At 37.3% G+C, this 26,102-nt stretch overlaps 1 protein-coding gene across 6 annotated transcripts in view; it reads left to right on the forward strand.

Annotated features, from left to right (window-relative positions):
* Positions 1 to 25,830, forward strand: part of lrp8 (low density lipoprotein receptor-related protein 8, apolipoprotein e receptor) — a 198,320-nt gene extending 172,490 nt beyond the window's left edge. For 2 of the 6 annotated variants that reach the window (XM_056259553.1, XM_056259561.1), the window contains exons 13-19: positions 266 to 405; positions 5,646 to 5,787; positions 12,240 to 12,392; positions 12,604 to 12,981; positions 19,347 to 19,421; positions 23,964 to 24,151; positions 25,386 to 25,830. In XM_056259553.1, coding sequence (XP_056115528.1) covers positions 266 to 405; positions 5,646 to 5,787; positions 12,240 to 12,392; positions 12,604 to 12,981; positions 19,347 to 19,421; positions 23,964 to 24,151; positions 25,386 to 25,424 — 1,115 coding nt within the window. In that variant the 3' untranslated portion in view covers positions 25,425 to 25,830. Of the gene's footprint in view, positions 1 to 265; positions 406 to 5,645; positions 5,788 to 12,239; positions 12,393 to 12,603; positions 12,982 to 19,346; positions 19,422 to 23,963; positions 24,539 to 25,385 lie in introns of those variants that run through there. The other 4 variants (XM_056259543.1, XM_056259568.1, XM_056259526.1 and 1 more) reach the window with 2 other exon arrangements.
* Positions 25,831 to 26,102: the final 272 nt, after the last annotated feature.

Consider the following 26,102-nt stretch of genomic DNA (forward strand, 5'->3'; position numbering starts at 1 on the left):
AGTAACCTTGCAAAGCTGTAAGATTTTGAAGATTTTTTTGTCATTCATTGTGCTTTCAGTTGGGCCTTATATTTCATTTCAAACTGCCTTTATTTTTACTTGATATATGAAAAATAATAGAATATGAACTGAAATATGAATTATCCCTTCACATACTACCCACTATTTAATGCTTCGTTTGACCACTCATATTAAATTAAAAGCATTTATTGTATTATTAAAGCACTACATATACACTACATATAAAAGCTCTTTCATCTTCCAGATCTATCTAGTAGACGACTCTACTGGGTCGATTCCAAGCTTCATCTGATATCCAGTGTGGACCTGAATGGAGACAACCGTAGAGTTTTGCTGTCCTCCATGGATCATCTGGGACATCCCTTCGCCCTGACTCTTTTTGAGGCAAGCAAATTTTTCAAATAGTACTGACATTCTCATTCATGTAGGCACAGATGGAGCGGCATTGACAAAAACAAGCCTTGAGATGTTTCTAAGATTAGTTTGGCTTCACATAAACAAATGTTTTTTTGCTCACAGGGTGTAATTGGAGAACAAGGTACTCACTGTGAGACAGTAGCACTGGCAAGAGATGTATGGCTGTGGGTGCTTGGCATCAGCCAAAGACACAAACCAAATTTTTATTTTGGCAACTCCTTTGGCACCTGAAGGCAGGACCCAGCCCAAGCAATAGATAGCCTAATGCCCTTCATCAGGCCAGTCAATGAGCCAGCTCAGTAAGATGGAAACCTGGGGCCGAGCGCTAGAAAAAGGAAACAATGTGTTTTCTTCATTCTTTTACTTTTGTCCAGGGCACATGATAAATGAATGCTACGTTACTGCAGTACCCTTGAGACTGGTCCTAAAGTTCTCCACTTGGCTGTTGAAGGTGCAAAACTGTAATTGACAACTGTAGCCAACAACTTCCTCTGACTTTTTGGGTTTCTTGTAGATGTACTAAAGGAGCATAGGGATATTTCTGTATGAAACAGTCATGTAGTCTTTGGTGCAGGAGCCATTTCCAATAAGCTCATTATTTTGGTTCATTATTTTTAATTGCATAATTTCTCATTCCTCCCAGCTCAAATTACATTTATTTTCTACACATTTCCTTTTTGTAGTTGATAGCTTAATTGATTAAACCCCATTAGCAGATATATACAGGTGGAGCTGGGGAAGGTGGTGGGTTTCTGAAAGCATGCTGCAAAAAGCGAACAAAAAGCATTAATACCTAATTCTGGCCTGAAACTCTAGATAGCGCATGCTGATAAGTCTTTGACTCATTTGGTAGCGATCACATCAATATCTACATAGCACAGCTGATTGGTTGCTGTTGCATCAGCCTCCAGTGAGCTGCGGCTCAACATTCAAACAAATTCCGGGCAGAGATGCTCACAAGTCTCCGAGCTAGAGTCCAAGTCAAGTCTCAAGTCTCTGAGCTAGAGTCCAAGTCAAATCTCAAGTCTTTGAGCTAGAGTCCAAGTCAAGTCTCAAGTCTCTGAGCTAGAGTCCAAGTCAAGTCTCAAGTCTTTGAGCTAGAGTCCAAGTCAAGTCTCAAGTCTCTGAGCTAGAGTCCAAGTCAAGTCTCAAGTCTTTGAGCTAGAGTCCAAGTCAAGTCTCAAGTTTCTTGTGGTTATAAGTGTTGCATCACGTACAGCGACCCATCCAGGTTGCTTAGAACACTGCATAGCTTTATATAAGGAATTCAAAGCATGTAATATGTTAGGTTACACTTTATTTCGATAGTCCACTTTAGACATTCTACTAACCATGTACATTTTCAACTACATGTCAACTAACTCTCATTAGAGTATTAGTAGACTGTAGTAGACTGTCAGGTTATGATGTGGGTTCGGAGAACAAGTTGACTTGTAGTTGCCAAGTTACTTATAGTCAGTAGAATGTATAAAGTGGACTATCAAAATAAAGTGGTACCATATGTTATTATGACTCCTTTATCTATTAGCATACAGTATCAGCTTAGATTTTGGTATATAATCAGTGTAAACAGGCTATTGCAACATGACAAAAACACCAAGAATGCTTTACTTTTAGTTAATTTCTTTATTTTGCCTTGTAGCTTGAACATACCAAGACATAAGACCAAATATAGAAAATGATATAACTCGCAACACTAAAATTGACACACTCCTATTTAGTGCAAAACATCAGTGTAGCTAAATGCAAATAAACTATTGCATCCAAATGAAATTTTTAACACTACAGTGCACTTCCAAAACATTAAAATGCTCAAAATCTTTAGTGTAAATGTGAAGCAACTGACCAACTTATGGCATGTAACTTGTTAAGAACAAAATGTTTAGAAATAAAAAAATCCAAAGGGTGAGATCAGACTGGTTAACCTTCTCTTCTCTCAACACACTAGGTATGGGCCACAAAACATTTCTGGCTTCTTCTGGCTGCACTGCCTATGCAACTATTCATAGCTTTTATACTGTAAGTCAACACATCCCAGACTCTCAAACCAGTGTAACGTTATAACTAAATGAAACAGTAACGTTACATGATCAACAATAATCCTGTTTGTAGACAACGGGCAGCCAGCGGCACGTAAATGATTAACGTTACGTTAATCGACCACCACAAGTTTGGCAATTAAACAAACGCTCATTCATATTTCATAAGGAAGACAGTCGGAGTTAACCTCTCGTAACGTTAGGTAGCTAAAGCAATAAGCAAGCTAACGGTAGATGGTCAATGGTGAGCTAAACATGTTTACTCACCTATCAGGGTGCGTTTTCAGATAAAATTAGATGTGGTTGAGCCAGAATCTTTTATCGTGATACTGCATATTTTGCATTGAGCGCTTCTTTTGAGCGCGTCTTGTTTGAAGTTTTTGAACCTAAAGCTAACGATGAATGGCACAGCAGCGGCCGGTGCAGTCGAACTTTTTGTTTGTTATCCTCTCATGTGCGGTCGCGCGCGCGCTGCCAGCAATAGGCCACGTAGTACGTGGTTACGTAGGCAGGTTATAGGTAACGGAGGGAGGGGGGTAACAGCGAGCTCATCAGACGTTTCCTAAAAATAAACATTGTTCACGAGTCCGAGTCGAGTCTGAAGTCTTTCGAGGACGAGTCTCAAGTCGAGTCTGAAGTCACTGTGTGTGGGACTTAAGTCGCACTCGAGTCCGAGTCTCAAACTCGAGTCCCCATCTCTGATTCCGGGGTGTTGCTGTTAGCAGTCTGCAGCGTGCTTTCAGAAACCCTCCACCTTCCCTAGCTCCACCTGTATAGATCTGCTACTGGGGTTTAATCATGTATGTTACATGTGCAGCAGGAGCAGCTTGTCTTACATGCTCACAGCAATGTCTGTGAATGTATTGGCAGTAGTAAGTCTCGGTACTTGTTCTGCAGCAGCAGCAGCGTAGCAGATCTATTCCACCAAGACCAAATACATTAACATGGCCATATCCATTACCATGCCGATCTCTATTACCATACCAATCTCCTGAGAGTTGTCATGACAGAAAAGGGATAGTTGACCCAAAAATTACATTTCTGTCATCATTTACTCACCCTCAAGTTGTTTCAAAACTGTATAAATTTCTTTCTTCAACTGAGCACAAAAGAAGATATTTTGAAGATTGTCGGTACCAAACAGTTGATGGACCCCATTGACTTCCATCTTCAAATTATTATTCAGAGAAACACCCATAAAAGTGTTAACTACAAATCGTGCCCTATATTCCACGTCTTCAGGGTTCATATGATAGTTTTGTGTGAGGAACAGAACAATAATGAAATTATAATATTAATATAATAATTTAATTGTAATAATATTTTTGATTTTATTATAATGAACATACACAACCATTCAAAAGGTTGTGGTCAGTAAGCTTTTTGAAAGAAATGTATACTTTTATTCTCCAAGGACACTATTTTTATTTTATTTTTTTGTTACAATGTGAAAGTCACTGTCTTTCTTCTGAAACAGAAAAATAGAAAACAGTTATTTTTAATTGTAATAATGTTTAACAGTATTACTATTTTTACTGTATTTTTTATCAAATAAATGCAGCCCTGGTGAGGATTAGAGACTTCTTTCAAAAATATTTAAGAAATATTGCAGTTGTCAAACTTTTAAACGGTAGTGTATTTATTTTGCTTGTATTTATTTAAATTCAGATAAGCATAAGTGAGAATGTGATATGAGAACTATGACAGAGGGTTTTAGCAAACTAAGTTTGTTTATTTTAGTGACTATACTGGACCCCACATATTGACTTCCGACACGGCAGACCTTAAATTGCATATAAGACATTTACTAAATTTTTCAGTCACCTTTTCAGACAATGTGTGACCTTTACATTGCCCTGTCTCATAAAACAGACCAATATCTCTACACCAGCTTTCAAATTATTTCATTGGTTAGTGGGCAGCATTGAAAATGTCAAGACAAATCCAATCCCACAGGGATAGTTGCTTCTTCCCAAATGAAGCGAATACTATGATGAAAGGTTTTAATAAAGATGCTCCCCACACTCAAGGAGTACAAATTTCAGACGTAGACATTAGAAGCCAGCCTTTTGTGTCATAGATTAAAGCAGTTATCTAGATCAGATATGGTGGCCTCGTTGCCCATGCATTAGATGAGGGCTGCAATGCGGCAGAATTTAAATGCTGTCTTGTCCAGGTTAAGGAGTCCTACTGATCAGCTGCCACCAGCAGAAGCACCTGATGGAGCTCCACTGGGATTCAGCAGCCTGACCTTTCCAAAAAAGCACAGCTCTGTAAACATCCTCTAATACTTGGAGCCAGCCGATCTCTTGGGCATGCTCAGTCCGCTCCATCTTCTTTTTTTGCGCCCTCCCCTCGTTTTCTTTTGTTACCCCAAGAACACCCCATTCCAAACTTCCTCATCCTCATCCGTCCGTTTGAAAAGGAGATGAATGTCAGGTTGTCATAGTAACAGCCCCATCTCACCATGCACGTTTGCAATATTTCTGTAGCGGCTGATAAGGACTGTTTAGAGGAGGGAGGCAGACGGAGAAGGGGAGAATGATGAAAGTGGTATTGTCAGATAGTCGAGCGCGTGCTTTCCGGCTCATGTAGGTGTAGATACAAAGGAGAGATAGAACTGCGAGCTTTAATTAGTCTGATGAAAAGGCACAGGAGCCTTTATCTTCATTGTCATCTTCCTCCCTTTCTCTCCTTTTTGGTCTATTGCATACATAAATACATGACCAACCGAACACACCTGCTTTTGATTCATTCTATCCAGGTGTATTTTGTGTTCTGTGTATTGGTATTAGAGGGCTGAATCGGAACCCAGTGCTAATCTCACAATAGCGGGTGGTGTTACCTTTACTTGCGGGCGGTCAAAAAATACAGCCCGGGTCACGCAGTCCCTCGATTTGCCGCGTAACAAACTAGAACAGAGTCAACAAATTCATTATTTAATTCTTTCGTTAAGTACGTTTTAATTTTTTTAGTATTATTTATTTTCCTAAATAACAATTTGCATTTATTCTTTTATCCACACTTTTATCCAATGCCACTTGTATTCAACATGTAGATTTTATCAGTTCTTGCATTCCCATGGCTAGTCCCATGCTGTAATGTTTGAACTAGAGGACTTTAATTGCTCCAGCTTGTGCAGAATTCACATTCTGTATGTTCCTACAGGACCGGGTTTACTGGACAGACTTGGAGGATGAGGCCATCTACAGTGTGAATCGACTGACAGGGCATGATGTGGCAATGCTGGCTCAGCATCTCAACAACCCGCTGGATGTGGTGGTGTTCCACGAGCTCCGGCAGCCTAAAGGTGAGAAATAACCGACTTTACATCATTCGCTGAACACTGGTGGGGGGGGGGAGTAACTAGTTAAATGCAACTTTTTTCAATTGTGTGACAGTAAAAATGTAAAAATAGTGTAGTTTTTCTAATAAAAAGCTTATTCTGTTTATATCTAACAGTTAGTGGTTTATTGTGATGTAAAACTCTCCTTGAATGTTCTGTCAATTAATTTTTGCATTTTTTCATGTGATTTGATTCAATTGACCAGTTTATTTCAGTGAACTAAAAAACTATTTACTTATTTACCTCGTTGTTTTTGTGCCTGATTAAATGTGCTCTACTATTTCTAAAGCATAGTTTGAATATAGTTGAACTACTTTCAATTATTGAGTAGTTTGATACTGACACATTTTTCATTATTTATAAATCAGCATTTTTTACTATAGTGAAAAACGGGCATAGATACACCATCTTCACACACACACACACAAAAACAGTGATATTGTGAAATATTATTACAATTTAAAATAACTGTTTTGATTTTAAATATATTTAAATGTATTCCTGTGATGGAAAAGCTGTATTTGTTGAAAACAGTTAAATATTTAGCTGCTAAATATTTTTGGGAAAACCATGATACATTTTGTTCTCTAATTAATAGAAAGTTCAAAAGAACAGCATTTATTTAAAATAGAAATCTTTTGAAACAATGTAAAAGTCTTTACTGTCACTTAAATGCTTCCTTGCTGAATAAAAGTATTATTTTCTTTAAATTTGACCCCAAACTTTTGAACAGTATAGTATCTTTCAGTCTGTTTTATGCATTGAGCTCAGTAGCCAGTGATAGATGTTTTAATGCATTAAAGAACTCATATCATAAGGAATCAAATTGAAAGACTTGAAACACTGAGAACTCAAAACTTCCTCTCCAGTCTGAAAAGACTATTTAAAAGACTGGAGATGTTTCTTTTTTGAAATGTCGCTGGATGGATGTAGTGCTAATGAAACATATCCAGTTGACGTTAATTTGTGTTAAATAAGAGGTGATCTGGCGCTGGAATGTGTTGTTTTTGAAGTCATGAATATTCTCTTTTGGCTCGTGCGCAGTCTTCAAACAGACGAGCGTGTCAATCTTTCGCTTAATGCTGTGATTCTCTATTCTTTCCGGTGAAATCACAAAACAAAATGCACACAAACATGTCCATGATCTTGATATACAATCATTGATGAACATCTTTGATTTAAATGAGGAGAGAAAAAAATATATGAGGGCAGATTGGATTAGAACTCGAACCTCTGACACACTTAATAAAAGTTTTACCACCAGACCATTAGGGAATACGAATGCTAATCACGGATCTATGTAGCCTATTTATTCACTAACTTTAAGAATCTCGGGACTAACAATATATTATAGATACAATAGATGTAAGAACTAAACTATCACATTAAAACATTTCTGGATTTCTGGACATCGTAATGTTATTTTTTTCAGCAATTGTTATTGTACATAGCTGATATAGCATTGTACTAGCACACACACACTGCCGTCTCACCCACTTTTTAAAACAAAGTTACGCCACTGCTCATTTCACATGTACAGAGGCCATTTCAGGTACAGTGGCAAAAACGCCTGCTTAATTCAGCTAATGCCTCTCAGGAGCTAATAGAAACAATGCTTGAACTGTATTCTTTTCACAGTGTCACCATTTTAGCATTGTTATAATGATGAGAGGCAAATCTTTGCTGACTGTTTTTTTTCCCCTAGAAATAGTGGTCCTATCATTGAATAGCGTATTTATGGGGAATTGTTATTCTAGAGACAGGCAGAGAAAATGAAAGAGGCTGTTTGCGTGCATGTGTGTGTGTGCAGATTTGGATTCTTTGTTTTCATCCTTTTATCACAAACAGACCACATGCAGCGTGCCAGCAGAAGAACCAATTTACTGACTCCTTACATTAATAAATGAGAAGTGCTATTTAAATCTAAATCAAGGAATTAAACGTGTTGCTCTGAAAATGCAAACGAAGGCAGGAAAACACACTTATGCTGAACGAGAAATGATGAGAATGGAATCCAACCGCTTTTTTAACTCAAGTGCCTCTGAGTGAAATATTAATCAGCTTTGCATCCCTGCAAAACTTGATTTTATGAAAATGTTTCTTAAAGGCACACTGTGGAATTTTTGGCCACTAGGGTGCGCTCGACCTGTAATTTTCACGTCTAGTGGCCACAAGCGCCGCAGCATTGTCGCAAAAGTCATAAAAAACAGTCAACCGGTCAACCTCCCGTGTCTTTATGTGTGTGCAGACGGCATTTGATTTGTATGTTGGAGAAAGTTAATCGATTCACTACTGACCAAAATAATAATATAAATATAAGATTAATAATATAAATCCTATAAAGAAAACAAATTGAATAAAAGTAGCATACGCAGAAAACAATGTCTGATCAGGTAAGTCGCATTGACAAGGGTTGCCCAATCCTGCTCCTGCCGATCGTCTGTCCTGCACAGTTCATCTCCAACCCTAATCAAACACACCTGAAGCAAACAATTAACGTCTTCACTCTTCAGGATCTCTTTGCAATGGGTTGGAGATGAAATCGAGTAGTCGGGAAATCGTGTAACAAAACTGATATAACTCACTACATATTTCCGTTATTTGTAGTCTTCAGTTTGTTTTTCCTTTTACACAAATACAAACATATATGAGCTGAAAGGAAAAAAAAAACATTTACATTTGTATACGGCAGTATGTTGTGACTTATATCAGTTTTGTTACACGAATTCGCAGTAAATATTACATTATATATACACTTTTATGCCGATGTTTATTTTAAACTCTCCCTTTTTCTTTTTTTGGTCTCCTCTGACAAAATCTTAGCTTTCTTCGCTTTCTTCCGAGTAGCTGTTGATTCAGCCATGACGACAACATACAGACGCCGGCAATCAAACGCGAGTTGAGCTCTCACGTTAGAATTTGAGGAAGTTGGGGTGGTGGGGGAAGTGACGTATGCCGTAAAGCGGTCGAATTTTGTAGTTCTTTTTGTGCTCGGGTTCCTACCCGAAACCCGAAGTTACATAGTGCTAGTAAAAGCGATACAGACACCTTCAGGCTTCGGCAGACATGTCATTCAACCTATTGTAAGTCGATGTACCATCTCAATGGGTTTTGGTAATCTATCTATAAATTACAGGAACGTCTGTCTGTCTGTGTGTGTGTGTGTGTCTGTCTGTTAATCGCATATCTCTCGAACCGTTAGTCCGATGGATCTCAAACTTGACAGGTGTCTTGCTACGGGCACGAGTAAGTGCAGTGCCGAGTTTGACGTTGTTTGGATTAGAAATGCAAAAGATATCGCTAAATATATCGCTAAAAGAAGCACACATTGGTTTTTGCCGCTCTAGCCGCTGGCCACTCCCCCTCTCACACTGCACACTGAGTGAGCACAGCGCAGGACCAGAGACAGAGGGACGAAGAAAGCAGATTTGCTCCCTGAATCGTCGCGCTTATTCATTTGTTAACTGAATCTGCAAGTCAGCTATGCTGTTTACTTCTTAATATTATATTTAATGCGTTCGCAGTCTCTTTCACGGCCATCATTTGTAGTAAATGCTATTAACGTTATGTGTCATGCGCGCTGAAGTTAGCATGTATATGTCAACTATGTGATGTTTAATATGCTATGGTAAATAGTTGCCCTGCCTATTCAACAGTATATAGCAGGCTTTAACGAGCTTAACGAGTATAGTAATCCTCTTACCGATCGTGTGACAGCAAATCTATGAAGGTAAAATGATGACATCAAGAATCGCATGCACAGGGTAAGATTTGTGAAAGCGTACATAAGATTGCAAGCGTAAATTAAATTTGCATGTGCAAGAGAAGATTTGTAAAGGTGTAAATCGCCCACAAAATAAATAGGATCTGTATTCTTCAAACTTTCATTTTTCCACGCTTATACTTTTGGCACGGCTTTTGCGCACAAATGCGGCCAAAAGCACTGCAAGCCTGTGAACAGCAATTTGCAACCGAAAACAACAGAGGCAGGAACTGCAAAACAGATTAACTGCGTAAAAGTTTAATATGTTTCTTTAAACCTACGCTGTTTACTTCTTAATATCTATCTTCTTAATATCTATCTATCTATAAATAGATATTAAGAAGTCAACAGCGTAGCTGTTTTTACTTATTAATATATTATTTAATTCTGGTACGCTTAACATTTTCGCTATCTTTCACGGCCATGTAAATATATTACTGTCATGCTTAACCCCCTGGGGTCGGCTATCGCGCCGGCGCGATTGTCTCGCTTTTTTTCTTATCAGTGTAAAAGAGACTCAAAATACTCGGTTAATTTTGATCTTACATATAAGTGTTGTACATCATTAGATCCTGTTAAGTTTCTATTTTTTTTGTGGATACTCACAATAAAAACAAAGTGTTGTGCTTTTCACCAAATAAAGAAAAACAAACATGATGCGAGTTCTGCGTTCTCTCTGTCAGTGCAGTCCATTCTGAAACGCGTCCTAAGATTAACTGTAACTCCGCGATTACTTGTCACACAGGCACGAGAGGTTTTTCTTTATGAAGCTTAAATTCTCTTCTTTTAAATGAAGTAATTTATATAAAAATTATCGCTATCTTTCACGGGCATGTATCTGTATCCACTCTAAATATATCCTCCAATGCATCATTATGTCAGTGTCAGTATGCTTTCTACCATGTACAAATAAAAATGTCATTGAACTTTTGCTGTGTAATTGTAACAATGAGCACTCAAACACACCAAACCAACAATTGCTAAAAACACACACAAAAAAATTATTTTACACGGGCATTTTGCACTAGTATATTATAAAGGTTGAAAAGTTCCACAGTGTGCCTTTAAGGAAGAGATAGACATTAAACATTATTGAATAAAAGAGCTTTCTGAGTTGTGTTTATAGAGCTAAACAAACTTTCATATGGAGTTCCATGCGTTGCTGTATTTGTTCAAATGAAGACAACATCAAAAGAAAATCAATTTCTGTTATTAAATCTATATCAACCCACAGACACACACATGCATGCATGCATTTCTCTTTTTTTATTGACGTTTAAGTGCAAATATGACAGTTTCTCAAGCCTACTAATTCATGATTTGTCCATGTTTGCATATACTGTAGGCTTCCATACACATTACAGTAGAAATGCATGATTATTGACCGCTGTTAATGTTGCATTTTACTTATAAATCTCTACTAGGGTATATTAATTCTGGTGTTTATTTGCATTAAAATAAATTCTTCTAAACTTTGTTGCTTTGTCAAAAGTCTTTGTCTCTACATCGCCTCAAATATCTAAAGCTGTTCACTTCACAGGTCCCCTACACATTGTTCATTATATCAATGTACATTAAAAAAAAAAGTAGATCAAATATTAGTATTAAGATGAAATATAAAATGAAAATAGATTACCATACTTAAATGTATGCACACATACCATTCAAAAGTTTGCTGTCGGTAGGTTTTTGTTTTTTTAGTCTCTTTTGCCCATCAAGGCTGCATTTATTTGATTTAAAAAAAAGTAATATTGTGAAATATGATTGCAATTTAAAATAACTGTTTTCTATTGTAATATATTCTAAAATGTAATTTACTCCTGTAATGGCAAAGCTGAATTTTCAGTAGCCTTTTCTCCAGTCTTCATTGTCACAAGATCCTTCAGAAATCATTAGCTGTGTACACGCCATGTCATAATTGCCGTAATTATAAGATTACGACTTGTAAAAACCACATACATCCTCATAAAACTTGTAATTACGTGACGCGGCAGAGTCATATTGGCATATGTTGTCCTCTCATAATTACGGTAATTACGACATGACGTGAACAATCAGCAATTCTAACATGCTGATTTGATTTGGTGACATTTCTTATTATCAATGTTAACAACTGTTGTGCTGTCAAAATATTTTTGTGGAGACTGATAAATATTTTTCAGGATCCTTTGATTATAAAAGTTCGAAAGAACCTAATTTATAAAAAAAATAAAAATAATAATAACATTACAAATGTCTTTACTCTCACGTTTGATCAATTTAATGCATCCTTGATAAATATAATAATTAAGTAATAAAAATCTTACTGACTCCAAACTTTTGAATGGTAGTGTATTTAAATGTATGTAATTTGTCATACTCAAAACCCATGAATAAAGTGATTAATATCCATATCCAATTTATACCCATTAACAACTGCATAGAAAACAATTTTGTGGTAAATTAAGCTGAATAAATACACTGAACCCTCAACTATTTATTTCCAAACCTCATGTGGTACAACTTTCACTTGCAGTGTTTTGTCAATGTGAAATTGTGAATGCATCTTAATAGTCTCATGCTAATATTTTAATGTCTGTACTCATATACAGTACTACTATGCAACCATCCCAGAGGCTAATACATCAGAATTAAAGACGTTTTTCCTCTGTAGCTCCAGACACATGCAACATGGGAAGTTTGCCCAATGGAGGCTGTGAGTACCTGTGCCTCAGAGCTCCTCAGATCACAGACCACTCGCCCAAATACACATGTGCCTGCCCCGACAGCATGGAACTGGGCCCAGACATGCGCCGCTGTGTGACAGGTAACAAAATACAGAGCCCTTGGTCAAGGTTTCACATACCAGTACACACTTTGAAGAAACAAACGTCTACTGATTCATGATTATGAGTAGATTTTGAGAGTTGAATGTTGTGATTTAGACAGACTGAGGAGATTACAGGAAGTTTCAACTTCCATTGTTTCTAGGAAGCACAAATCTGACTCTTCCATCATATCTATTTTGTTTGTTGTAGTCAAACCCAAAACAACAACTGCTGCAAGTACAACACCACCACCAGAACCTTCTACTACTGTGACCCCTACAACCACCGCTCCAACTACAAGCACCGGTGCACTTACAACCACCAGTACAATCACTACAACTACACCTACAACGGCAGTATCAAGTACAACCACCAGCAGCCCCAGCACATCCACTCATTCCAGAACACATCGTTCCACCACCACACACTCCACGGCCACTTCAACAACTGTGACTACTCAGCCCAGCACTACAGCACCATGGAAACAGCCAACCTCCACTCAGACGGCAGCAGATCACAGGCAGACATCTACAACCATTGCCCATGGCAACAGCATACAAGGGGCCAATGCCAATCTCTCTCATCGAGGTGAGTTTGAGCTTCTGTTTTGCGTTATGAGTCAGTGACATGATGCTCTTTTTGTCTGTATAAATCATACAATGACTTGAGTACACCTCTACTTTGATGACCATGCTTTTCATTTTTATGCATAAAATGGGAAAGTATATCATAGAGACATGATTGTGTGTATAGATCAATATGTATCAAAATATCAGATCATTTGATATTTTTTTAGACAAGGAAAGGGTATTCCGGGTTGTAAAATGTCATGTGATTGAGCTCTGCAAAAATTGAATGAATTAATAATTAAAAAATGGTTACACCATGTGACATTTTTATAATGTCATTTAAACTTTTCTTAAAAATGGTATAAATGTTTTTCAAAATCATATGAAAGCATCAAAAGTTTGGGGTCAGGGCTTTTTTTAATGAATGCCTTTATTTATCAAGAAATAAACTGATCAAAAATGAGAGTAAAATATTTCAAATGCTTTCAAATGTTGTGTTAAACCTTCTATTCATCAAAGCATCCTGAAAAAAAAATATCACAGTTTTCAAACAATATTGAGCAGAATTGTTTTGTACATTGATAATAACAAGGATATCAAATCAGAATATTGGAACATCAAATCAGTATATTGGAATGATTTCTGAAGGATCATGTGACACTGAAAACTGTGGAAGATTCACCTTTGTCATCACAGTAATAAATTACAGTTTAAAAAATATATTTAAATAGAAAACAGTTATTTTAAATTGTAATACTATTTTAGAATATTACAGCTTTTACTGTATTTTGAACAAATAAATGCCACCTTGTTGAGCATAAGAGACTTTTAAAAACTCTTACCAACCCCAAACTTTTGAAACGGTAGCATATACGTAATTGACCCTTATGTAAATATTCATAGGACTGTTGTATAAAACCAATATCACATGAACGTGTTGTTGTACTGAACTTCAGCACTGCTGATATTCAGCTGAAGGCATGAAGCTCATATAAATGCTCTCGTACAGCAGGGGTTCCCAACCTTTTTTGTGCCAGGGACCAGCATATTCATAAAAAAAATTCCAGGGACCAGTTGTCAATTTTAATGCCTCAATTTTAAGATGCATCGTTTGGATTCGGAACATATCACTGTGTAAAACAGTAAAAGCCTATTTATTTTCATATAATGAACTAGGTGGCAACAAAGGCTACTCGTATACCAATCTTTTTAAACTTTCAGACCGGTTCACAAAATGTTTCTCTTTTCTCCCATACAATTAGGTCTACTTCAAAAGCAACTCACATAGCACTCACTCAGCCGCCCCCCACACTCAGCCGCCCCCTAAATTCACATAAGGATCACACTAAATGCATCTCTATAGCACGCAGAGTGTTTATCGTGCAATTTATACGCGAAAATTAGTTTTTACGTGCATTTGATACGCAGTTCATTTGCGTGTAATACACACTGCACCCCACACCACTAATTCTACCCAAACGTGTAATACACACACACCCCACACCACTACTAAAGCTACCCTAACCAACCCACGCGTATCCTATGTACGTAAAAACTCATTTTCGCGTATAAATTGCACGATAAACACTCTGCGTGCTATAGAGACGCATTTAGTGTGATCGGGTTGATTTATGAGACGCGCTCCAGTTCACGCGGCTGCGCCTCCGTTTCCTAATTATATTGTCTACTATATTTGCTTCTTGTTTATTAATCCAGTCAATTTGTTGATGAAAACATTGATTAAAATTAAGATACAATTTATACAAAACGAAATTCACTTAAAACGAAACTTAATAAGTGGTCAGAATTATGTCTGACCCATTCCAAATGTTTTCCGATATACTGTATATTGACATAAGCACTGATGGAACAAAGAGCGCGCATTTCAACATTTGCAGTAAAAACTTAAAATATACATTCTCAGAAAATGTATTTAATACTAATATATTGAAACGGCATACTCCATTAATAAAGGAGTCCAGACATTGGAAACATATCAGTCCACATGCGTTTTATATTTAAAATGAGGGAAATAGACATGCATGCGTGACACAAAATTCTTTAACTTTTAGGTAGCGAAATATTTTTTAGTAATTCTGTCAATTACACTAAGGTTAGACTTCACTGAAGGTAAATTGGAGCGGCCACACTGAGCTCGTGAGTAACGCCCACAGACGTGAAGTGAACGAGACAGAGGCTGTCCGGTACTGTCTGAAATGGTTAACTCTGTGGCGATGCATGTCCAAAACAGATTTAATTAATCATAAAGTCAACCAGGATACATAACACAGCCGACTATAGGCCTACACCAAAAAGGCCAGTTTCAGAATACAATAGCAAACACACAGTGATTTCAGCCAATAATTTTTGAGGATATCAAAACTTGCCGCTGATCGTCCAACTCACGTTTCTTTCTTTCGAAAAACTCCTCCGTTTTGTCTTTGAGAGTTGGGTGTTTGGTGGTTCAGTGCCGCTGCAGTTTTGACGGTTTCATTGCTTCATTGCAGAGTTTTTCACCACAAATAAATAACACACAACGGATTTGACGCCACGGAATCGCCTGTTGTCGTAAATCCATACCTAATGTATGAGGTATCGTATTTACGATTGAAGCTTGACTTTTTCTTTCTCTCGCTATATTTAAAGTTGGTCATCGCCTTTCCTTTTACCGGAACTGTCCGCAATGAAACTAGCCATTGAAGTTTGCTGAGCCCGCTCATCTCTCCACACACTTCTCTGTCACTTCAGCTGCACGCACCGCGCTTTTTTTGCTGTCCATTCATCTACGACTCATTGCTAAGCAATCGCAAGGCGCTCAAAGAAACACATTTTAATATTTTTATTTATTTTAATCTATTTATTATTTGTGTTTTGGATTAAATAACATGACATGTTAAAAAGCATTTTAAAAGACAATTATTATTATTATTATTATTTTTAAAAAACATTCTGGGAATATTTCAAGGCCCGGTACTAACGGGTTCACGGACCGGCACCGGTCCGGGGACCGGGGGTTGGGAATCACTGTCGTACAGTACTTATACAGTAATCCTCAGAGTCTGTGAAAGTTAATGTGTGGTGGAATTTGCTTGCCGAGCATCGCCGGGCCACTTGAGAGTGATAGATGAGGCAGCAGTAGTCGCCCAGGGTCCCAGTGTGTGTCTGAGCTGAATTAGAGCAGCCAGCCCTGACTGATGAACATTGCCCTCAGCCTTGTTCCTCTCCACAGTCAGTGTTTCTCTCTCACCCCCCACAGCCACTGGGCGATGTGTGTCCAGGTACACGGCCACCTGGACACAGCAGGAAAAGGGCATTAGTGACTTCAGTAATAGGATCTACATCCATGAAATCCTTCACAAGTTTGTTGTCTGTCAAGCCTTTGTCAAGAAAGATTGGAAAGCAACCATTTTAGTCGCCTTTTACCCCCAGCCCACAATCAAAGCGCAGAAGTGGCCATTCTTGATGCTAACCATAAATTTGGTTCTTGCATATTTTATGACCACCAGCATATTACACGGCAGAAGTGGTGAAACTCTCCATTAGATAAAACCTGTAAATTGCTGCACTGGGGTAGTGATGAATTATGCCAGCACCTTTTCTGCCTTTTATGGCTGCTTGCTAATAAAGACAAAGACTGGTCTTTAGATTCAGAGAGAATTCTCCAAATAGGACTAAAAAAAAAAACACACTTGTTCAAAAGTTTAATGATTGTTTTTTTTTGGGGGGGGGGGGGGTATTAAAGAAATACTTTAATTCAGCAAGGATGCATTAAAATGATCAAAAGTGACAGTAAATACGTTTCCACAAAAATATTAAGCAGAACAACCATCTTCAACATTGATAAAAAAAATTTGCATTGCCATCATATAAATATATACACTCACCTAAAGGATTATTAGGAACACCATACTAATACTGTGTTTGACCCCCTTTCGCCTTCAGAACTGCCTTAATTCTACGTGGCATTGATTCAACAAGGTGCTGAAAGCATTCTTTAGAAATGTTGGCCTATATTGATAGGATAGCATCTTGGAGTTGATGGAGATTTGTGGGATGCACATCCAGGGCACGAAGCTCCCGTTCCACCACATCCCAAAGATGCTCTATTGGACTGAGATCTGGTGACTGTGGGGGCCATTTTAGTACAGTGAACTCATTGTCATGTTCAAGAAACCAATTTGAAATGATTGGAGCTTTGTGACATGGTGCATTATCCTGCTGGAAGTAGCCATCAGAGGATGGGTACATGGTGGCCATAAAGGGATGGACGTGGTCAGAAACAATGCTCAGGTAGGCCAGGTTTAAACGATGCCCAATTGGCACTAAGGGCCCTAAAGTGTGCCAAGAAAACATCACCCACACCATTACACCACCACCACCAGCCTGCACAGTGGTAACAAGGCATGATGGATCCATGTTCTCATTCTGTTTACGCCAAATTCTGACTCTACCATCTGAATGTCTCAACAGAAATCGAGACTCGTCAGACCAGGCAACATTTTTCCAGTCTTCAACTGTCCAATTTTGGTGAGCTCTTGCAAATTGTAGCCTCTTTTTCCTATTTGTAGTGGAGATGAGTGGTACCCGGTGGGGTCTTCTGCTGTTGTAGCCCATCCGCCTCAAGGTTGTGCGTGTTGTGGCTTCACAAATGCTTTGCTGCATACCTCGGTTGTAACGAGTGGTTATTTCAGTCAAAGTTGCTCTTCTATCAGCTTGAATCAGTCGGCCCATTCTCCTCTGACCTCTAGCATCAACAAGGCATTTTCGCCCACAGGACTGCCACATACTGGATGTTTTTCCCTTTTCACGCCATTCTTTGTAAACCCTAGAAATGGTTGTGCGTGAAAATCCCAGTAACTGAGCAGATTGTAAAATACTCAGACCGGCCTGTCTGGCACCAACAACCATGCCACGCTCAAAATTGCTTAAATCACCTTTCTTTCCCATTCTGACAATCAGTTTGGAGTTCAGGAGATTGTCTTGACCAGGACCACACCCCTAAATGCATTGAAGCAACTGCCATGTAATTGGTTGATTAGATAATTGCATTAATGAGAAATTGAACAGGTGTTCCTAATAATCCTTTTGGTGAGTGTATATTACATTTTCAGATATATTAAAATAGAAAACAGTTTTATTTTTTTTAATTGTAAAATTGTTTCAGAATGTTTTTATTGTATTTTTGATTAATGCAGCTTTGGTGAGTTTAAGAGATTTTAAAAATCTTGCCGACCCCATTATTTTGAACAGTTGTGAATGTAGCTGCAAACAGCCATTTAAGTGGCAAACACACCAGCTGAATGTACCTGTAGTATTTTAAAATATATCACATATATATATATATATATTGCGCAAACATATATATTGCGCAAAATGATCATCAAATTATGGGTTGTAAATGTACGAAGTGTGTTAGCAGTATTCACTGCTCATAATGGATTTTGTCAGTATCACCTGTTACAGGTGAATTGCTTATACTAAAATCAATTCCACATTAATGAGCTTGTCTGTGAGTTTGGAGACACTGCCTCATCTTTTCAGAAATATGGCTCTGAATAATGCTTTTGTGGATTCGATAAATTGTTTATCATGAAGGGAAATTCAATACTTTTTTAATGGAAACAAAAAAAACAATCCACTTAAACAAGAACTGTACACTATATGGAAACAGAAGCAGATTATTCAAATGAAGTGTTGCCATAGAAACCCACATGTCAGTGGTATCCCATAAATAACATGCTCACTGTAGCTTTAAGAGGAGTCCATTTCTGACAATGTTTTCTTCATTGCCTTTCCCTTTATTTGCAATCATTACTGTCTATACTGCATTTCTTTTGTTTCGTACCGATTTTCCAAGCCCCCTTTTTTTTATCCCTCAGGCTATGTTGTCTGTATCTGTATGCCAATGATGTACCATCTAGTCCTCTTAATCTCTTGGCTCAGACTCCATTATCAGACACTAATTATGCTGTAGCTAATGGAGGGGCTTGTGCTAATAGTGAGATTGAGGTGGGATTTATTTGGTGGAAACCTTAAGAGGGCAAGCAACAGCGTAAAGCAAAGTGGTATATGAATAGCAATATAAGGCCTTGGGCAAGATATCAAGGTAAATGGTCACTTTAGTATACAAACTGCAGAAGATTCATCTAAATGAAAATTGTGGTGACAAAATACTGTACCTGAGTCAGTATTTATTTTGATGCTATAAAGGAATAGAAAATTCAGTCATTATTTACTCAAGTCTCAATGATTGTGGACAACACAATGCAGACATTGCAGATGACACGATCTGTTATGATTTTGTGATTAAATGGAAAGTTAATAAAGTGTTTCTCTATTGTCGCCCATCTTTCTCTTTCTCTCTTCTTTCTCTCTCTATTACAGCTGGCAGTGGAAATGATCACTTCCTCCTTGGTAGCAATATAACTGTTGCGGTTCTGGGTATTGTCATTCCAATAGGTGAGTTTTACAGCATTTTATCCTGCATTTTGAATTCAGCCTTGTTCACCTAGTAGATACACAGCTTTTGCTCTTCAGCTTAATGTGCACTACTTGCTTTGGAGACACTTATGGTGGTCTTAACTAGCCATTTATAAACTTGCTGCTGCTCCATTTATCTTAAAATTCCAGGTTAAATACAACTTCAGTGCTATCGACAGCATGCTAATTACTCTGGAAAATAATTTCAACTCATTTGAGTTTGTTAAAACAAAGAAAAATGTGTGTACAGTATAGCTCTTAAAACAGTTACATGATGTTACATCAGTGTGGCAACACAATTTTCTTCACTCTACAAGCACATAATTCATAAAACAAAACTCTTATCCTAATAATAATTATCTATTCTAAGAGATTACTTAGAATAAACTAGTAAAAGCTTTTTCATGGTCACATTACTTACAACAAGTGGTCATTCTAATCTGTCAATTCTTATTCTGGCATGGTAAACCATGTTAAAGACACGCATCTTAGTAAGTTTAGACATTTAGATGTGAATTATTTGTATGAATTTGGAATAGATTTTTATTGAAAGAATTAAATGAAGTTGCTTGTTGCCTCGAAACAACATTGTGTGACAGTTGATGACAGTTATTGTGAATTCTGTGGCATTGGTTTAAAATGGTTTAATAGCTTTTGTCTGTTTTTTTAACATTTGTTATTTTTTGAAGCAATAAAAAAAATCTATAGTCACTCAGTGTCATTATAAATATTATATAAATAAACCTTTCTTTCAACTTGCCTATAAAGGATCCTCCCAAATATTATTTTCCCCAAATACTTTTTTTTAGTAATGAGGTCTATTTTATGCAAGAAAATTCAATTAAACTTTTTAACCTGTTAACTGTCACCCCCCTTTTTTTGAATATACATGAAAATGCACATTTCGAACTTAAATGCTTGTAATTCAAAAATGCTTTGGAATATAGACGTAAGATTGGTCTCTTTGACTGGACATTTGGCAGATTTTTGTAGAAGTGAAATAAATTAAGAAAGTGAAACAGAAAAAAAGTTATAGAAGTTTGAGTTTTTGAAAATGTACAATGTAAAAAATTGAATTATTCATATTTTATATAAAATACATATTTTCAAAACCTTGGCGACTCTAAAACAGAAAAAAAAAAAAATCAAAGCCAAAAATCTGAACAAGTTGTGTTTCAAATTTTAGGTTGATATCTCAAAAAATGAGCTTTCAGTAAGATTTTGTTTGGGCGCAGTACCAAACTTTTTCACTAGGACAACCAGACTCCATTACTGCCCATATAAGGGCGCCTCCATTTCCATGTGTTTTGAGTGATCTGAACCATTATTTCCACAATTTTCATACAATTTATGAAGTAGACATCCTATTCAGAAGTAATATGAGAAGTTTGGCAGATTTTGATATGAATTCAACCTCTAAGAAACACATAAAAATAACAAGTATGTGCGTTATAGCTTCCTGCCACATCACAAATGGTGAATCTATAATTTTTTTCTTTATATTTAAAAAAAATTCAGACCTTTTTTTCTAAAATAATTGAATGGATGCTTTCTTTTGAACTCTTGGCATGAAAACAAACTGAGGTTTCTACCCTTCTTTCGTGAGTTTTCATGTTCATCACTATTTCAAAATAAAGCTCTAAACACGCCTTAGGAGTATGAAAATATTCTTGTTGCAAATTGATAAATTACGGCTCCTCTGTAATTTATTTAGAAAATCAATCACCAAATATGGAAACTAGAGATTGTAAGCTTTCAAATGATATATAGTTTGTCAAGATTAGTTTAGGTTTAGTATAGGATATTACTGTTTTAAAAATGTAATGGATTTGGGCCCACCGGTGGGCCGGTGACAGTTAAGAGGTTTAAACATTGCTTTCATAATGTTAATATATTATTTTAATTTTGAGCTATAGTGTCTAAATTGTCCTTTTGAGTTGGTGACAAATTTTTGCCGTATAGATAGTCACATGCGTATAAAATTTTGCACGTGTGAGGCTGATAAATGTTTCACTAGTCTGAATGTGGTTATATTTCAGCAATACTGTGACAGTTCCATATCTCAAACTCTTATCACAGTGCCGTACCTATTCACCCCATAGACTTTTTGTAAGAGCCTTACTGTACATTACTCCATCCACAAATTCTGTCGATTTAGCTTAAATTGTATTTAAAATTAAAGGGTTTATTTCATCAATTTTACGTTTAAAAAAAATTGTGCTCTTTATGAAATTAGTGCTTTATAAATGGTTATTTTTGCTCCTACAAAGAGAAGTGTCACTCATGCATTTTGATTTTTTGTGATCATTCTCAGTTAGTTTATATACATCATCCTTTTGACTGTTTGATTGAACTAAACAGTATATGTATATATAAAGTACAGCATATGTAAATGTATATATCTCAAAGTCTCTGTCAAAAGGACCTGATGGGCTTCATTGATTGTCTGAGCTGTGTCTGTTGAGTGGCTTAGTGGGATTGAAATGACCTTGTCTGTGCTCGTATTCAAATAAAAGACACTAAGTGAAATACCTTTCCTCTAAAAAAAAATGTAATAGCTCTTTGTAATTACGGTCACTCTATGTCCACCCCTCTTATCTTAAAATTGTAACTTTTTTCTAAATGCTTTCTTTTATTGTAGTTTAAAAAAAAATGAATGTAGTTCAAAGACAGATTGCAATCCAAGTGTTTATAGCCAGACAATAGAACCTCAGTGATGGAGGAAAACACATCATGAGGAGGTCTCTGCAGCCCCCTCAGACAAAAGAGCAATTAGGGTGAACTTCCAGGGGACCAGAGCAGCCACGGCTGATCTTTTAAATTAGGGAAGGGGTTAGCCAGCCACACATGGTTATCAATTCACCCTGAATAGCAATGTTCTACCCCCCAACCATTCCCATGTAGGCGTGTGTGTGCATACACACAGTCCAATTCGATTTCTCCTGGTCCCCTTAGACCCCTGCTTTCTCAATGAGCAGCATGTGAGCACCCCCTTCACATATTCCACTAAGCCTGTGTGTGTGTGTGTGTGTGTGTGTGTGTGTGTGTGTGTGTGTGTGTGTGTGTGTGTGTGTGTGTGTGTGTGTGTGTGTGTGTGTGTGTGTGTGTGTGTGTGTGTGTGTGTGTGTGTGTGTGTGTGTGTGTGTGTGTGTGTGTGTGTGTGTGTGTGTGTGTGTGTGTGTGTGTGTGTGTGTGTGAGAGAGAGAGAGAGAGAGAGAGAGAGGGAAAGGTATGTCTTTGGCAGCCCTAGTTCAAATATACATATCAGCTGCTTTTAAAGTAGTTCTTTTGGTAGTGATATGATCAGACTTCTTAAATTATGCATACTAACATTCAAAAGTTTGGGGTCTGTATGATTTTTCAATGTTTTTGAGAGACGTCTCTTATGCTGACCAATACATTTGTTTGGTAAAAAAAAAAAAAAAAAAAAAAAAAAAAACAGTAATATTTAAAATAATAATACAAAACAAGTCTGTTATAATATATTTTAAATTGTAATTTATTTCTGTGATAGCATAGCTGAATTTTTAGCAGCCTTTACTCTCTTCAGTGTCACATGATCTTTCAGAAATCAGTCTAATATGCAGATTTGCAAAATAACATTTCTTATTATTATCTATTTTAAAAACATCTGTGCTGCTTAATAACTTTGTGGAAACAGTGATACGTTTTTTTTTTAAAGATTATGTGATGAATAGAAAGTTCAAAATAACAACATTTACTTGAAATAGAAAGCTTTTGTAACATTATAAATGTATTTTGTCTAGGGCTGTCAAATGATTAATCTTGATTAATCACATCCAAAATAAAAGTTTTTTTTACATGATATATGTGGGTGCACTGTGTATAATTATTTTGTATATATATAAATACACACACATGCATGTATATTTAAGAAAAAAATATTATTTATATATAAAATATTTATATATAATATAAATTATATATAAATCTATATACAGTATATACATGAAAATATTTCTTAAATATATACAAGCATGTGTGTGTATTTATATATATAAAATAATTATACACAGTGCACCCACATATATTATGTAAAAAAACTTTTATTTTGGATGTGATTAATCACGATTAATCATTTGACAGCCCTAATTTTGTCACCTTATTGCTACCACATATTGCTTACTATCTTTTTTATTGTGTGTGAAACGGTATGCATACTTAATTGTTGCCACATATCCTCACTGCATTGCATGTTTAATTCAGTTATTATCAAAAATAAAATCCAGATTCTCCCAAACTCAATTTAATTGAACTTAGTTTATATTAATTTAATACTAAATTTGAATGTCCTAGATTTTGTTAACAGGGTTACAAAATATTTGTTGTTTTAGAAATGATTTTAATCCAATCATTTGACCCTGGTCTGCCATGATGCACCTTAAGGTTTGAGTGTGTGAGCTTGTATATGTGTGTGTGTGTCATTATGCGCTGCTCTATGTCCCCTGGCTGTGTTAACGCCCCTGCCATATGTGTTGGCTGTGTGTTAAACGCATGCAGTTCCTATCCTTGCCACAGTGGTCATCGGCCTGATGTGTACCGGAGGTTACCTGGTGTGGCGCAACTGGAGGAGACGGAATACCAAGAGCATGAACTTCGATAACCCCGTTTACCGCAAGACCACGGAGGACGACGATGACGAAATCCACATCGGCCGCAGCGAGCAGATCGGCCACGTCTACCCACCAGTGAGTGGCAGTGCCAGACAGCCATACCTAGCACTGCCACTGGGGGGCAGTATCCCAGACCCGGCAGCTCATTGGTACTCAGGGGCACCTATGCTGTCCAGTGCAAAGTGAACAAAGGGAGGAAGGCAATAGTGATAAAAACGCGGGTGGGGCTAAGACAAAAATCCCTAGGAGAGGGCGTTATGCTGCCTCTTTTCTCACTCATATTTATACTCATAATTCACCACACATTTCATGTCAAATGTTTAATTAATTTGTGTACGGATTACCATGTGCAGTTTAATTAGTTGTCTGTTTGTTTCCCATAGGCTGCATTCTAAATCACATACTCTCCAAGTAGGTACTTTTTTAAATAAAAAGTTACATCATGACCGTTAAAAATACCTTCTATATAGTATGAATGTGTGCTGTATGAATTTAATCTGGACATACTACATTCGGTACGTTATCATTATTATATGAGCTACCAGCGTCAGTTGCTTTACTTCACTGCCATTCATAAATGCTCTCTCATGGCCTTTTGATGCACACTTCAGAATCTCGCTGGAAGTAGAAGGTCATCTGGGAACTTTTCGCTGTTTTATGAATACTGCAATTTCAGGCATACTACTCTTCACATACTGTTTTTCACCTGCTGTTAGGGAAGTATGTGATTTTGGATGCAGCCATAATCTTGTGTTGTGTGTGTAAAGCTTTAAATGCTTTCCATGTTTGAAAGCTTTGAAATTGTGCTCTCCCATTATCCCATAGTTGTGGTTTTTTTTTAGTATAATTGTCTTAGGGATGAGCAATGAGCACCTTAAATGACTGGACAATCTTTCTATTTTATCATTTATTTATTTATCTAGGTGTTTTGCTGTTTAGGTGTTATATTTATTTGGGTAATGAAATGATTTATTCATATATTCACGGAGCCTGGGCTTTAATAGTAAACAGTTAGTCAGATGGAGGGATTATAACAGTGTGTGTTAAGCTTCCTGTGCTACAGTCGACATGTCAAGCACAAGCAGAGATAAAGACATCAGTCGTGTGGCAGCAACAGTGCGGGCCGCCCCAGTGGCATAACAGGATTCTCTCCAGCGCCCCACACGCCGCACTCGTCACAGTGTGTGTAGGGGGATCTGCATATCGGATGTTTCTCCTTCTCCATGGGCTTTCTCGTTGTTTTCTATGTATTTATTTCTCTCGCTCTTTCTCTCAACACGTGTAACTGTTTTTTATCTGCTCTCCGCAGCGCGTGGCGCTCGGTCCTGACGATGATGGATTCCCCTGAGGGCGATTCTCGCTCTTGTTCTCTCCTTCTCCATCCCTGAATCCATGCGTCCATTAGTCCTCCATCTCTCCTTCCATCAAGGAGATCGCACGAGACAACGCAGCAAGGCACAGAGAGCCAAAAGGACACACAAGCACTTGCTCTCCACAGCCGAGAGCTACAAACTGGGTTTGTCTCCTCTTAGTGTCTTTTTCAGCCCATAAGCACTCAGTCGGGCAATAATCACTAGTTCTACAATTAAACTACTAGCATCATTCCTGCTCTTTGTCAGTAGTAGTAGGCAGTGCTGTTTAATGATGACTAACCTCATAGCTCATCATGTCAGTAGTCTCTAACTCTCTTTGGCTCTCCTGCTGCGCTCGTGCTGTAGATTTTTTAAAATTAGAAATAGTTTTATTACAGGTTAAGCTGGTTTGAGCTGACCTGTGGCTGTCACAGGGCAAAACCTGTTGGAGAGAATCGTGGGCAATCCACCATGTCAGCATGGGAGATACATAGAAGTAAAATATGAAATTAAATGGAGATGGGATGAGGAGAATTTATATTTGCAGACATTAAACACAAATTCCGCTATGCAGCTGTTATGCATTCACCTAATCTCCCAAACAAATAATATACCACAAGTAAATTAGTCTGTAATTTCCTGTCCTCCTAATACTTCCAATGCCATGACTAGTG

This window comes from Rhinichthys klamathensis, unplaced genomic scaffold, assembly GCF_029890125.1.
Source record: "Rhinichthys klamathensis goyatoka isolate OS25496 unplaced genomic scaffold, OSU_Roscu_1.1 h1tg000007l_1, whole genome shotgun sequence".
Lineage (NCBI taxonomy): Eukaryota > Metazoa > Chordata > Actinopteri > Cypriniformes > Leuciscidae > Rhinichthys > Rhinichthys klamathensis.